General features: G+C 48.3%; 1 protein-coding gene across 1 annotated transcript in view; it reads right to left on the bottom strand.

Moving 5' to 3' along the window:
* Positions 1–16,210, bottom strand: part of adamts17 (ADAM metallopeptidase with thrombospondin type 1 motif, 17) — an 821,255-nt gene that overhangs the window by 208,818 nt on the left and 596,227 nt on the right. The window contains exon 16 of the mRNA XM_085968920.1: positions 9,098–9,255. Within this exon, the coding sequence (XP_085825046.1) occupies positions 9,098–9,255 (158 nt within the window). The remainder of the gene's footprint in view (positions 1–9,097; positions 9,256–16,210) is intronic.

Here is a 16,210-nt window from a genome sequence, read left to right as displayed (position 1 = left end):
GCCATCCTCTTGGGTGAGGCTGTGCCTGGAACATGTCAGCCACAGTAGTCTGTCGCAGGATAAAGGCATCGTGGCTGCTGCCTGGAAAGCGGGCATTGACAGCTAGGATGAGCTGCCTGTGGTCACACACCAGCTGTACGTTGAGGGAATGGTAGCCCTTCCGGTTGCGGTAATCCTCGGCATTCTCCACAGGTGCCCGCAAAGCCACATGCATGCAGTCAATGGCGCCCTGCACCATGGGGAAGCGCGCTATTCTTCCAAATCCCATTGCACGCTGTTGCTGCTTGTCCAGGGTCATGGGGAAGGAGATGAACTGACGTCTCCTTCTGAAAAGGGCATTGGTCACCTGGCGGATGCAGCAATGCACGGCGAACTGGGAGATGTTAGCAATGTCCCCAGCAGCGGATTGGAAGGAGCCGGTGGCATAGAAGTTGAGAGCCACCGTCACCTTCACTGCCACCGACAGAGACGTCCTGCACCTCAGCTGTGGCTGCAGATCTCTCTGAAGCAGCTGGCAGATCTCTGTGACCACCTCCTTTCGGAATTGCAGCCTCCTAACACACTGCTCGTCAGACATGTTGAGATAGGAGAACTGCTGGCGGTAGACCCTGGGTGGGTAAGGCCTCCCTTGGCGACGCCTGTTGCCCCCTCTCCGTCTAGCCAGGGCTCGCCCTCTCTCACGGCGTCTGTGAGCCCTTTGGATGTAATTGTGAAAGCCAGCGTTGACACCCATTGCAGCCCCCATAATATGCTGGCAAACAATGAGATATCAATGAGGCCAAAAACAATTGTAAAGCTGTGGCCTGAAGCCAGAAGTACCTGTCCTAGTGTTGGGCCAAAGCAGTAAGTTCTCTACCTTGGTCTCTCTCCAAAGATCCGTTTCACAAGAATGAGTGCTGCAAAATGGCAGCCTTTTATAGTGCAGGGGAAGTGCCCTTTAATTTGCGCTCCCCGCGGCCCACATCGGCTGAGCACCGTTCCACTCAACAGTCGCTAGGGCCGCCACGCGCACAATGGGGCGGCGCGACTGAAGACCCGGTTTGGGGCGCACAAAGGGCGTTGCACGAGGAAATGACGTCATGATCTGCGCGCGCAGCTGAGCGCGCGCAAAGACTTTGTGCCGGCGCTAAATGTCTACTGAAGTTGGGGCGAGGCACAGATCGCGCTGCGCCCGGGCGCTAAGCGCCTAGCGCTCGACATCTACTCCTCCTAAGGCGCTAACGGCTGGCGTAACCAACTGAATTTCTAGCCCACAGAGTTTGTCAAATAAAGAAGTGTCTGTATTCAAAATGTACATGTTTGGTCTTTGCAATCATTGTTGCCCTGACCGGCTTAGGGGTTGCGGGATGGTTTCATTCAGGTTGTTTGAATGGCAGAAGCCATTTCCTCAGAAGGGGCCTAGAAGCGACTTGCTATGAGTCTTTGACGGATGGCCCTTCCACTTTGTACATTGTGTGCCTCTCTCCCGCCTTGGTGCTGCTGATGATCATCCTCCTCATCTTCCTCCTCTTCTTCCTCCTCCTCCTCTGCTGGTGCTCCAATGCCTGGTGGCATTGGCTGGGTCCTGAGGATTGCAAGGTTATGCAGCATGCAGCACACAACAACGAAGTGGGAGACTCACTCAGGCGAGTACTGAAGGGCTCCTCCAGAATGGTCCAGACAGTGGAACCGTTGCTTGAGCACACTGATTGTGTGCTCAACGATGTTCCTGGTAGCTTGATGGCTCTCATTGTATCGTAGCTCAACAGGAGTGCTGGGCGTACTGAGCGGTGTCATCAGCCAGGTGCACAGAGGATATCCCTTGTCCCCGAGAAGCCAACCGTCTGGGTGATGCGGTGCCTGGAAAAGGTCTGTCACAGAAGTCTGGTGCAGGATGAAGGCATCGTGGCTGCTACCAGGAAAGTGGGTATTGACAGCGAGTATCAGCTGTCTGTGGTCACAGGCCAACTGAACGTTTAAGGAATGGAAGCCCTTTCGGTTGCGGAAATCCTCGGCATTGTCTTGCGGCGCATGCAAAGCCACATGTGTGCAGTCAATGGTGCCCTGCACCATGGGGAAGCCCGCTATCATTGCAAAGCTCATTGCGCGTTCTTGCTGCTTGTCCGGGGCCATGGGGAAAGAGATGTACTCTCGTCTCCTTTTAAAGAGGGCATTTGTTACCTGACGGATGCAGCAATGCACCGTGAACTGGGAGATATTGGCAATGTCCCCAGTAGCTGATTGAAATGAGCCAGTGACATAAAAGTTGAGAGTCACTGTTATCTTCACTGCCACCGACAGAGACGTCCTGCTCCTCAGTTGAGGCTGCAGATTTGGCTGAAGCAGGTGGCAGAGCTCAGTGACCACCTCCTTGCTGAAGCGCAGCCTTCGCAAACACTGCTCCTCAGACATATTAATGTAGGAGAACTGTTGGCGAAAAACCCTGGGAGGGTAAGGTCTCCTGTACAGAGGCCTGTTGGCCCTCCTCCGTCTGGCCATGATTGCCACTCTCTCTCTGTGTCTCTGTGCCCTCCGAATGTGATGGAGAAGGACGACGTTCCCATCCATTGCAGCCCCCATAGTATCTAAGCAATCAAAGTTATGAAGGTCAAAAAGCAAAGTACCTGCAAAGTTATGGTCAGAAGCCAAAACTACCTCAGACAGCATTGACTCAATGCAGAAGTCTCTCTTTCTCTCTTTGTCTCTCTCAAAATCTCTCTCTCTTAGAACGAGTGGTGCAAAAATGGCTACCACACAAAAGCCAGGAAGAGGCCCCCTTTAAATAGCGCCCCCCCCAGCCCCACAGTGACTGGGAAGCGTTCCAGTCAACCTGTCGTTGGTTGTGCCAGGCGGAAAGGAGGGGGGCGCCACTGAATTTCCGGTCCGGGGCATCACAAGGGCGTTGCACGAATGACGTCAAGATCTGCGAGCGCAGGAGATCAGGCGGTATTGTTTGGCACCGCCGCAAAATGTCCGGTCAATTTCGTGAGAGGCGCAGATATCGCCATGCCCGGGCGCTAGTTGCTTTGCGCCCCACTTGGCGCCCTATTAAGGCGCTAATGAGAGGCGCTACCAACTGAATTTTTCCCCCCTGGAGTGTTGTTGGAGCTGCACTCATCCAGGCAAGTGGAGAGTATTCCATCACACTCCTGACTTGTGCCTTCTAGATGGTGGAAAGGCTTTGGGGAGTCAGGAGGTGAGACACTCGCCGCAGAATACCCAACCTCTGACCTGCTCTTGTTTCCACAGTATTTATGTGGCTGGTCCAATTAAGTTTCTGATCAATGGTGGTCCCCAGGATGTTGATGGAGAGGGATTAGGCGATGGTAATGCTGTTGAATGTCAAGGGGCGGTGGTTAGACTCTCGTTTGTTGGAGATAGTCATTGCCTGGCACTTCTGTGGCGCGAATGTTACCTGCCACTTATCAGCCCAAGCCTGAACATCATCCAGGTCTTGTTGCACGTGGGCATGGACTGCTTCATTATCCGAGGAGTTGTGAATGGCACTGAACACTGTGCAGTCATCAGCGAACATCCCCATTTCTGACCTTATGTTGGAGGGAAGATCATTGATGAAGCAGCTGAAGATTGTTGAGCCTAGGACACTGCCCTGAGGAACTCCTGCAGCGATGTCCTGGGCTGTGATGATTAACCTTCGACCACCACAACCATCTTCCTTTGTGCTAGGTATGACTCCAGCTATTGGAGCATTTTCCCTCCGATTCTCATTGAATTCAGTTTTACTAGGGCTCCTTGATGCCACACTCGGTCAAATGCTGTCTTGATGTCAGTGGTCTTGGCAGAACCCAAACTGGGCATCAGTGGGCAGGTTATTGGTGAGTAAGTGCCGCTTGATAGCACTGTCGATGACTGAGAGTAGACTGATAGGGCGGTAATTGGTTGAATTGGATTTGTCCTGCTTTTTGTGGACAGGACATACCTGGGCAGTTTTCCACATTGTCAGGTAGATGCCAGTGTTGTAGCTGTACTGGAACAGCTTGGCTAGAGGCGCGGCTAGTTCTGGAGCACAAGTCTTCAGCACGACAGCCGGGATGTTGTCGGGGCCCATTGCCTTTGCTGTATCCAGTGTGCTCAGCCATTTCTTGATATCATGTGGAGTGAATCGAATTGGCTGAAGATTGGCTTCTGTGATGGTGGGGACCTCAGGAGGAGGCCGATATGGATCATCCACTCGGCACTTCTGGCTGAAGATGGTTGGGCTTGGCTCCACCATCATTGATCTTTATATAGGTTATGTACTAACGGTTTAGAGCAGGGAAAATGTGTTGGCTGATGTGTGAAATGGAAACATGTTGGGGCGTCCAGTGAAGCTGAAAGTGTCCTTATTTTTCGGGTTTTGCTGTCAGTTTGCAGAAGCCAGCTCGCATCACTCTTCGCAAGGGAGTGTGGTGAAATTACAGCAACATTTTACACTGTCAACAAAGAATCCAAACATTTTAAATTGCTGACATCATTTGTCTGTCTGGGAGCACAAATCCTGTTTCTGGGATTTCCCGGCCTCCTTTGTCAGGGACAGAGGCTACGCCCACCCTGTACAAAACATCGACACCAAGGAGGAGGCGGGGGATTCCCTGAAACCGGGAAGCCCCATTTCCCAGGTGCAGTACCAGAGGCTGGCACATGAGTCAGTTGTGGCGGCCCGCCCCAGAACAAGGGGGCTCACCGGGGAAAGGTCCAAGCGGCCTGCAGTCAAGCCTTTTAAAAATTCTTGCTAGGTCCCCTTAACAAGGGGCGAAAGAGCATGTGGCCAGGGTTGGGGTGGTGGGGAGGGGCCAAGGCAACTCCCTGTGCCCAGTGGTCAGCAGGTGCAGCATGGGGCATGCAGGGGCTGGAGATAAAGGCATCAACCCGTCTATATTTATGGATTTGGTGATAGCAGTTAGAGCATACATTAGTGCAGTGGTTATGTTACTGGACTCGTAACCCTAGAGGCCTAGACTACTAATCCGGTAAAATCCGGGTTCAAATCCCACCATGGCAGTTTCAGAACTTGAGATCAGTTGTAAAATCTGGTATCTTGCTTATATCAGTAATGGTGACCATGAAGCTGTCGGATTGTTGGAAAAACCCATCTGGGTCACTAATGTCCTTTAGGGAAGGAAACCTGCCGTCCTTACCCGGTCTGGGCCTATATGTGACTCCAGACCCACACCAAGGTGGTTGACTCCTAATTGCCCTTTGAAGTAGCCTGGCAGTTGTACCAAACCACTATTGCAACGGTTAAAGAAGGCGGCTCAGCACCACCATCTCAGGGCAATAAATGCCAACCCTGCCAGCGACGTCTGCATGCCGAGAATGAATTTAAAAAATATATAAGTCTGCAGATGATCGCTGGCGGCACCTTGTATGTAGCTACAAGCCATAGGCCGAGATTCAAAAAAGGCCGGGGTTGAGTTGTCAACATCATTAGTCAGCTTTTGCTGGCAGGTGTGTGTAACAGCTTTAATTGCTGGGCAGGAACGCAGCTGTATGTAAAATCTAATCTCATTAAACTCCGACTCTTTTCCTTTGATGAAACAAGTGACCTTTAAAACTGATGCTAGAATGCGAAGGCAGACCGTGAACCACTTATTCAACTGCCATTCTTTATTCATGCAAACAGGAATACAGTAGCTACCTTGGATTATGTCCTTCAAGTCAAAAAAGCTCCATTCAGTACCTGCTCGAATTTTTACTGGAAACTTGTGCAGTCAGACCCACACCTCAGCCTTCTTGCCACGGCCAATTTTAGATGAACTGATTTAGTAAAGACACATTCCATAACCGCCAGTAGCTTCTTCAGAAAGTTCTCATTATTGATCAATCAGCAATTTCCTGCAACACTTTAACTAAGTGGCAATCAGCTTCTTCAGTTCATATTTTACCTCTTAATCTGGCTCAGGTATGTGAGGGGGTTAATGGCCGCTTCCAGCACATTTGGGGATGAATTGACTCAGAGCGCAGTGTGTTAGCACTGCTTTAACGAGCGACAATCCTCTTGTCCCCCGCAAGGCAGCAATGCAAGCACTGCAGTCCCGTGGCACTGTGATTGCCCACCATCTTCTCGACAGACCACAATATTGTGAAACAGAGACGTTTAAAAAAAAATCATTCTGGGGATGTGGCCATCGCTGGCAAGACCAGCATTTATTGCCCATTCATATTTGCCCTCGAGAAGCTGAGCCTTTTCCTGGAACCACTGCAGTCCGTGTGGACTATTTTAGATCGAAATCCCCAACAGCGCAGATAAGACCCAAGATTTTCCAATTTAAAAATGGCATTCTTGAAATAAATGATAGTGTAGGAATTAACGAATTCCTACGAATAACGGAGATTGACACAGGAGAACAATCAAACAGGTCTTTACTCAAAGGAGATGCCATGAGGACTGACTGGGCAGTTCCGTGGTTTGCGATGTGACGTCATCGCGTTTTCCCGCGCTCGCCCGCGTTTTCCCGTGCTCTTAAAGGGGCCACGCCCCATACATGCAAACTCTATATACAAAACACAGTAATGCCTAACACAATGGTACAGGTTTAGGCTGGTGTTAGAACATCGTTAAAGAGAATTATATACAGTTAGCCAGAGTCATTCAGTGGTTCTGCCACAATAGCAGCTCATCTCGTGCTGGTGTCTTGGACTGAAAGGCTTAAATTTGGATGTCAGATTTAAAACTAAATATCACCGATCCACAGACAGTCAATGTTATCAGCTACTGGGGAATCAGGTACAAATACTTCCCCTGCTTGAGCACGGGCCGGGATCTGCGTAAAATCAATGAAAAGCGCTCACTGGCATTTTAGCTCGTTATCATTGTAAACTTAAACTGATCGATATCCCCCTAATTTCAACCCCCAAGACATTGCTGTGGGCTAGATTTTCCTGACCTTTCATAGTCAACGGGTAGAAAATGTAGCCCTGTTAGCACTGTTGCCTCACAGCGCCAGGGACCCGGGTTCGAATCCGGCCTCGGGCGACTGTCTGTGTGGAGTTTGCACATTCTCCCCGTGTTTGCGTGGGTTTCCTCCGGGTGCTCCGGTTTCCTCCCACAGTCCAAAGATGTGCGGGTTAGGTTGATTGGCTATGATAAAAATTGACCCTTAGTGTTAGGGGGGATTAAATACGTGGGGTTACGGGGATCGGGTGGAATATGTGTCGGTGCAGGCTCGATGGGCCGAAATGGCCTCTATCTGCACTGTGGGGTTTCTATGATTTCTATGATATGCAGTGCACACAATAACACTCTGGAGCATTGATTAGAGTATATTTTAACCCCTTGCAAACCACGGTGCAGTAATACACGGCAGATATAGAGTAAGTAGCAGCACCTTAAAAATGAGAAGCATAAAGTTATTGCATGGCACCGATATTATTTGGTAGAGGATTTGGATTTAAATTTCCAATTGGTCAAAGCTAACGCCAAGTTGGTTTAAAAAGCGGTATAGACACAAGCACAGGATTGGAGTAGAAATCTGGAACTCTCGCTCCCAAAAAGGCTGTGGATGCCGGGGGGTCAATTGGAGCTTTCAAGACTGAGATTGACAGGTTTTTGTTAGGTAAAGGTATCAAGGGACATGGAGCAAAGGCAGGTAAATGGAGTTGAGGTACAGATCACCCATAATCTAGTTGAATGGCGGAGCAGGCTCGAGGTAGTTGGATGGCCTCTTCCTGTTCCCATGTTCCTAGCACAGTCACTGTGCGACATCACCCTAAGGCCGCTTGTACCCATTAACAAAATGAACCAGGGGTGTCGTGTCGATCTGCAGATACACCAAACCCATTATTGAAGAATTCTCTCCTCTTGGAGTACAGAATACCAGAAGGAGAGACATCAGCGACAAAATAAGAAAGGGACAGGCTAGGAGAATGTCTTTATGCAGAGGGTTGTTAGGACATGGATTACACGATCAGAAACAGTTTGGAAGCAAAATCCAGAATGGCTTTTAAATGTGAAAAAACATTTGAAAATAAAAAAAATTGGGAAAAAGCTGGGTAATGGGACTCTGTGGACAGCTCTCTCAGAGAGCCAGTACCGGTGTGATGGGTCGAATGGCCTCCTTCTGGGCTGTAAAATTCAAAGATTCTACTCGTTCATGTCCCTGTGCATCGATGGATATGTCGCTGCAACGCTTCAGAGCACAGATTTTACAGCTGTAATATACTGATAACATTAATGGTGCACTGGGCAAGCGTACTCTATTTGTTATGCGCGTATGGCAGTCTAACGGTTGAGGCACTGGACTAGCAACTCCGAGATAGTGAGGTGAGATCCTAGCTTGGCAAGCTCAGGAATTGAATTCAGTAATTGTGGGAATGTGTGGGCTGGCCCCAGGTCAAACAGACCATGAAAGGTGCCGGACTGTCAACAGTGTCTGTCGGAGAAAGGAACCCTGAACCGTCGACTCTTAATGCTCTCTGAAATGACCAAGAACCTCAGGGCAACTAAGGACGGGCAATAAATGCGGCCTCACCAGCTTCGCCCACATCCTGAGAACAAATGTTTAAACTGCGATGAGGAAAACAACAACAACTTGCATTTATACAGCGCCTTTAACGTAGTAACGCGTCCCAAGGCGCTTCACAGGAGCGTAATAAAACAAAATTTGACACCGAGCCACATAAGGAGATGTTAGGGCAGGTGTAATATACTGATGTAAAAAGCTTGTTCAAAGAGATAGGTTTTAAGGAGCGTCTTAAAGGAGGAAAGAGAGGTGGAGAGGTTTAGGGAGGGAATTCCAGAGCTTAGGGTCTTGGCAGCTGGAGGCACGGCCATCAATGGTGGAGCGATTAAAATCGTAGAAAATTGGGTTCCATCTCCCACACTGATCTGTGGCCTAGCAGAATCTCACCGCTTGTTTCTCTCTCTCTCTCCGTGTGTCAAACCTTACCGAGTACCTGGACACCAATGAAATACAATCCGCAAAAGGTTACGAGACTCCTGTCAAGATAGTCACTGCTAAAGTGACATCCTTCCTGTTTGTACCAGGTCTGAGTATTAACATGCAACCAAAAGTAATCTCTTAGTCATAATAGCTTCCCAAAAAAAAGTATTAAATTAGGAAAGATCCATTGGGAGCTCAGCAGCCTAAAGGAGAAGACAGAAAGATTCGAGGGCTACCATTAAGTGAAGCGGTGTTTTGGTTGGTCCCTTGGCGGACATCTTTTCCCATAGCCCCCGTCGCACATAACGGACCGTGGTCCCTGCCATTGGAAACTCCCCAGGAAGCTCAATCTTCCAATCGCTGTTGATGGATTGTTTTGTCGAATCCTTTAAAGCTGGTGAAATACAAATATCAAACAAATTTACTCGTGAAACATTTGTGATCAAACATGTTTTTCTCAGTCTGAGAGAAGTCTGCAAATAGCCTCACAGAAACACTTAAACAGCTGGCTTTTAATGTGTATCTTGCAAGAGAACTTCCAATACATTTCAAAACATCTGAAGTGTGGGTGTGGATTATTGCCAGTGCTTATACTTTAGATTTTTTTTTGCACAGCTACAATGCAATTTAATAAACTAGGAGCATGACTGTGGCTCGCGGTTTCCCAAGGCCACCATCTGGTTGTGCTGTATGAAAGCCAATTGGCTACTGCTCCAGACAGGGTCAGACAACCTCAATACAACTTTTCTGAAGAGGCTGTCACACGGCCTACTTAGAACTGTTCACCGAATTACTTCAATAATAAGCAGGACATAGGTTGGGGGGGTTCCTGCAAGCATGGATCCAGGGTAGTAACAGACTTCAGGAGGATATTGGCGATTCATTTTGGTAGGAAGAATGAGGAGAGGCAATATAAACTAAGTGGTATAATTTTCAAGGTGGTGCAGGAACAGAGACCAGGGGGTGTACGTACACAAATCATTGAAGGTGGCAGGGCAAGTTGAGAAGGCTGTTAAAAAAAAGCATACGGGATCCTTGGCTTTATTAATAGAGGCATAAAGTACAAAAGCAAGGAAGTTATGCTGAACCTTCACAAATCATTGGTTAGGCCTCAGCCGGAGTATTGTGTTCAATTCTGGGCACCACACTTTAGGAAGGATGTCAAGGCCTTGGAGAGGGTGCAGAGGAGATTTACTGGAATGGTACCAGGGATGAGGGACTTCAGTTATGTGGAGAGACTGGAGAAGCTGGGGTTATTCTCCTCGGAGTAGAGAAGGTTAAGGGGGGATTTGATAGAGGTGTTCAAAATCATGAAGGGTTTTGATAGAGTAAATAAGGAGAAGCTGGTCCCAGTGGCTAAAGGGTCGATAACCAGAGGACACAGGTTTAAGGTGATTGGCAAAAGAACCAGTGGCGACATGAGGAAACATTTCTTTACGCAGCGAGTTGTTGTGATCTGGAATGCGCTGCCTGAAAGAGCGGTGGAAGCAGATTGAATAGTAACTTTCAAAAGCGAATTGGATAAATACTTGAAGGGGAAAAAAAATTACTGGGCTACGGGGACAGAGTGGGACTAATTGGATAGCCCTTTCAAAGAGCTGGCACGGACGCAATGAGCTAAGATTCTAGGTACAGTAGTTCACTATGAAAGTAGGGCACTACTTTTCATTTGATTGCTCTCAAGTTGTACAGTTGCTGAAGATTGGGAGTGAAATTGGTCTTCGCCAGTAGTGTAGAAAATGCTCTAAGCGAATTGGCAGCTCATTCTATACGGTGCCTGTTTTTCTTTTCTATTGAAGTCAAGGCGGTGTAAAATGGGCTGTCGATTCGCTATGTGCTCCTGGCAAAGGCCAATTTCAGCCCCGACTAAGTTCTGGACTCCTGCCACAGCAAGTAAAGTGTTTCTTTCAACACATCAATTGTGGTTGGGAGAAGTCCTGTGAAATGGAAGCTCTGTGCTGCCTCCACACCTGTAGTGACTTCAGGTAGTTAGTGTATAACGGTTGTTTTAAGTCTTCTCGTTCTTGGCTAGGTGCTGAGAAAGAAAAAAGTTGCATTTATATAGCACCTTTCACATCAGCAGGATGGCTCAAAGCGCTTTACAGCCAATTAATTACTTCTGAAGTACAGTCACTGCTGTAATGTAGCTAAACGCATCAGCCAATTTATGCACAGCAAGCTCCCACAAACAGCAAACGAGATAGATGACCAGCTACTCTAATTTTGGAGGTGTTGGTTGAGGGATATGCATCTTTGAATAGTGCTCTGGGATCTTTAAATCAAGCTAAACACAGCCTTGGTTAAATGTCTCATCCAAAAGACTTCAGGCTCAGCCTAGATTATGTCCCTGGAGTAGGTCTTGAACCCATGCTGCTCTGACTCGGAGGTGAGAGTGCTATCAAAGTGCTATATCGATAGATGTTATATACAAAATATAAATAACATGATGATACATCATGGATGGAAGGACAGAGCTGTCTCCATCCTTTCTCATACAGGACTCTGTCCATCATTTCTTACCGGGCTGTCAAAGGACACCTAGAGGCACTTTGGCACAGAAATGCAGGGCAACTTTGACCAGTTGACCAGGCTGCTCTTGTGCACAGTAGCAGGGTAAGTGGCTCCTGTCTCAGCTTGGGAATGGCATTCCGAGAAGGTGGGGAAAACACATGCTTACTGCACAAATGCTACGAGATGCTTCGTGTCATTTTGCTCCAGGTGAGATCCATTACTTGTGCGCAGAAAGTACCTAAATCATTCATTTTAATAAGGGAACAATGATTGAGAAAAAAACTACCCAATAGTTGATACTGTTTCGAGCAGATCACTGCAGTATTTCAACAATCTTCCACGATTATATTTTTGAATGTGAGGTAATCTCTTCTCAATCCTTCCCAATCACTGATCACTTCCAGTGGAGATGTGCCTCACTCCCACACCCTGGAACATGAACTATATTCCACAGACATTTCCTCCCCATTTTTAAGGAATGTATTTGCATTTTTGTCCAATCTTTCGGCCAACACACATTTCAGACTTTTTGTATCTGCAGCTCTCCTTAAAATCGTCCCCATTTTCTCCCTCGTGCCGGGCCCTCACATCCTCTTTCACCGTCAGGTATTTCTGTCTTATTTTAATCTGTTGACGCTTTTCCATTGTCGCACTGAGATGATCTTTCATATCATTTAATGGATTCCTGCTTCTCTATTAAGCATTTTGCTGCCCATTCGACCAATGAACGTCCTCTCTGTGATGGGAGCATCAGCTGCTTCTTTCCTCTTCCCCTTCCATTTTGTTTTTTTAAACCCCATTAAAAAAACTCACTTACCTTTCAGCTCTTGCTTCTGAAGAAGGGTCTACCCCCGCAACGTTAACCTTTTGCTTCCCTAGAGAGACGTTTATTCAGCCAGCATGCCCTGCTTCTATTTCAGACTTCCAGCATTTGCTTTTTCTTTTGCTACAGACTTTCTGCCTCCTTCCAGCCCTCCACCAACACTGCTCTTGATTCAGCCACGAGGAGGTGCTCACCCAGTGTTACTCCTGTGCTGATCCTACCCTTCCCCTTTCCCCTGTGGGTCAATGTTTAATTGGTAGCTTGCAGCAAGGCATGCGGAGAATAAATTGCTTCATATGTAAACCTCCAAACGTTGCCGAGTTTTAATAGCTAGCCTCGTTTTTAGTCTTCCAAAATCTTTCAGCAGCTTAATTAGCTGTAAAAATAGAGAGCAGATGGTTAGCAGCTGAGAGTCTGGTCGAGACTGGGAGCCCAGCATGAGGTGATATCCATCAGCGTCCAGAGGGCTGATCTTCCAAAAGGGCAAACAGTTCGGATGTGCGTAGATGGGAGAAATCTCTGCTGCCAGTTGGAATGGCCCAGTGCGGAAGATGAATTTGGGGGGTAATTTGAACCTGACTCGCCCGGCGGGGAGCTGACTGGATTGGACCGGCTGCCCGATTTTGCTTTCCATTGAAGTCATCGGGCCGGGTGCAAATCGGGCGGCTGATCCGATCCGGTCAGCTTCCCGCCGGGCGAGTCAGGTTCAAACTCCACACCAAAGACTTTGCTCCCACCATGAGAATCTCGGGTATTATTGGTGTACCTACAGACACCACTGAAGTTTACAACCTCTTTCATGCCAAAACCTCAGAATGACTCGCACTGGGTCCATGGCCCAATCTGTATTGTAAATACGCAATTACTTCAACAACAACTTATATTTATATAGCACCTTTAACGTAGTAAAAGATCCCAAGGTGCTTCACAGAAGCGTTATCAGACAATATGTGGCACCGAGCCACATAAGGAGATATTAAGACAGGTGACCAAAAGCTTGGTCAAAGAGGTAGGTTTTAAGGAGCGTCTTAAAGGAGGAGAGAGAGGTGGAGAGGCGGAGAGGTTTAGGGAGGGAATTCCAGAGCTTGGGGCCCAGGCAACAGAAGGCACGGCCGCCAATGGGGTAGCCAAGGAAATTGGGGATGTGCAAGAAGCCAGAATTGGAGAAGCACAAAGATCTCGGAGGGTTGTAGGACTGGAGGAGGTTACAGAGATGATTCTTGGAGTTCCCACCTCTGGAGCCAGCTGTAAATCTGGAAATTCACATCAGGCTGGCGTCAACAAAAAAATACAAAAATAAACCAGGAGCACTTTTTGACTTTGCATAAATGCTGGCGCTTTAAAGTCCCGTGGACTCTGAGGAGGGGTTGAAGTGTGGCTGGGTGGGACCTCCGCATTCTCGTGGTCCTGTCCCAAATCCCAGGGTGAGGGTTTAACATAGGGTAACATAGGATATACGGCTCAGCCAGTCCATGCCGGCATTTATGCTTCACTCGAGCCTCCTCCCGTCTTTCCTCATCTAAATCTATCAGCATAACCCTCTATTCCCTTCTCCCTCATATGTTTATCCAGCCTCCCCTTAAATGCATCGATACTATTCGCTTCAACCACTCCCTGTGGTAGCGAGTTCCACATTCTCACCACTCTCTGGGTAAAGAAGTTTCTTCTGAATTCCCTATTGGATTTATTGGTGACTATCTTATATTGATGGCCTCTAGTTATGCTCTTCCCCACAAGTGGAAACATTGGGGGGAATTTTATCAATGGGGGTGCGTTGGGGGTGAGACTGCTGCTTGTTGGGTTTCAGTCCCGCCCCCCAACGATGTCCAGCCAACCCACGCTATTTTCCCTTGATTGACCTTGTTAAGCCCACCCTGCGGGTTTAGCAGGCCCATTAAGGGAAAGCCGGTGACAGAATACGTCAGCGTATGACGTTTCATCTGTCAAATTATCAGCGTTTGACAGCTCTGTGAATCTGTCAAACACTGACATTCTCTGTTCTTTGGTGAGTCCTTGTACTCAAGACTCACCAAACCTCATTCCTGAGCAGAAATCAGATGGCTGTTGCATCGGAGAATGCAGCAGCAATTCTGTCATCTCTGCCGGTGAGATGTCGGAGCCTCCGGATCCCCAATGGTTGAAACCTGTAGGAAGAAACAAAGGTAAGGAAACTTTTTCTAACACTTTCCACTCACCTCCCATACTTACCTCTCCACACTTGCACCCATCACTCACCTCCACAGCACACTTTTGCACCCCTCCGACCCCCGCAGACCCACTGCTTGCCTCGCTGACCCTGGCGGGGTTTCCCGACGTCGGGCAGCCCGCACTTGTGTTGGTAAAATGGGGATAATCCTCTTAACTGCCTGTTAACAAATGTTAACAGGCAGTTAAGTGCTTGTAATCCCCTTCCTGCCTCGAGGAGACGGGTCCCAGCGCGAGTCGGGGACCCGCCTCCTGAGAAGATGGTACGGAGGTGTGTAACTGAAGTCCCTCATCCCTGGAACAGTTCTAGTGAATCTCCTCCGCACCCTCTACAAGGCCTGGACACCCTTCCTAAAGTGTGGTGCCCAGAATTGGCCACAATACTCCAGCTGGGGCCTAACCAGTATTTTCTAAAGGTTTAGCATAATTCCTTGTTTTGTGCTCTTTGCCTCTATTTGTAAAGCCAGGGATCCCGTGTGGTTTTTTACAGCCTCCTCAAATTGTCCTGCCACCTTCAAAGGCTGCGTACATACACCCTCAGGTCTCTCTGTTCCTGGACTGCCATTAAAATTGTACCGTTTAGTTCAGATTGCCTCTCCTCATTCTTCCTACCAAAATGAATCACTTCACACTTCTCTGCGTTAAATTTCATCTGCCCATTCACCAGCCTGTCTATGCCCTCCTGAATTCTGTTACTATCCTCCTCACTAATTACTACATTTCCAAGTTTTGTTTCAGCTGTAAACTTTGAAATTATGCCCTGTATACCCAGCCCAGGTCTGATGACGTCGAGCTATGTGGCAAGGTGACGAATACACGGGAGGTAAGCAGCATTCTGAACCGAATAACAAGCTGAGTCAAGGGTTTAAGGGTAAGTCTGACAAATGAATAGATGAAAGATAAGGGGGAGTGTGTCTGCGATTCCCGATGGATGCTTCTGATGGGTGAGGCTCCACAGCGGGAACATGCACTTTGATGCAGATGAATGGAAGGCAGTAGTGATGGGAACAGGAAGCAGCAGACATGCACATATACAGAAAGGCTGCCATTCCAGCAATGTGGGGGAGGAGGCGGGTTTGGGTTTCCAGTCTGTATGAAGCCGTTATCAACAAAGCAAATGAAACAGTGGAATACATCGCGAGGCCACTTGCTTGGAGAACCTCTTGTCATCTTGTACAGGTCTCTGTAGTCATATGAAAATACCCGGGCTGATACTGCGCCAGTGGTATCGGTGGAGCTCATCATGTCCTACTGCATATGAGTGAGTTGTTCTTGCCCGATAACACAAGGGCAGCTCACTTGATTGTTTTTCTGGTGCTTTCAGTGGCCAGGAGCACCAAGGGAGTCAGGGAGTCCGGTCTCTGGGACCCTGTCTCTGGGGTCCTATACCAGTGAAATGGTCCCGTGGAAATACAGGGCTGGCATTTCTTTACCTTCGAGAACTGCATGCTGGCTGGCACTATTGATGCTTGCAGCTGCTGGCTGAAGGACCTCGTGTTAAGAGCGATCGTCATTCCACTTCCATTGAGATGTGACTCCTTGCTGCAGGTCAGGCTCGTGGAGCTGACATGGGCCAGGCAACTTGAATGTTCCCGATGGCTGGGAGTCCAGAACCAGGGCTCACAGTCTAAAGATAAGGGGTAAGCCAGAGAGGAGGAATTTCTTCACCCAGAGAGTGGTGAACCTGTGGAATTCTCTACCACAGAAGGCAGTTGAGGCCAATTCATTAAATATATTCAAGGCGTTAGATATATTTCTTAAGGCTAAAAGGATCAAGGGATATGGGGCGAAGGCAGGGACAGGGTACTGA

Source organism: Somniosus microcephalus, chromosome 27 (genome assembly GCF_052327205.1).
Source record: "Somniosus microcephalus isolate GS21.2 chromosome 27, FLI_Smic_1.0, whole genome shotgun sequence".
NCBI lineage: Eukaryota > Metazoa > Chordata > Chondrichthyes > Squaliformes > Somniosidae > Somniosus > Somniosus microcephalus.
This window is presented reverse-complemented; position numbering and strand designations above follow the sequence as displayed.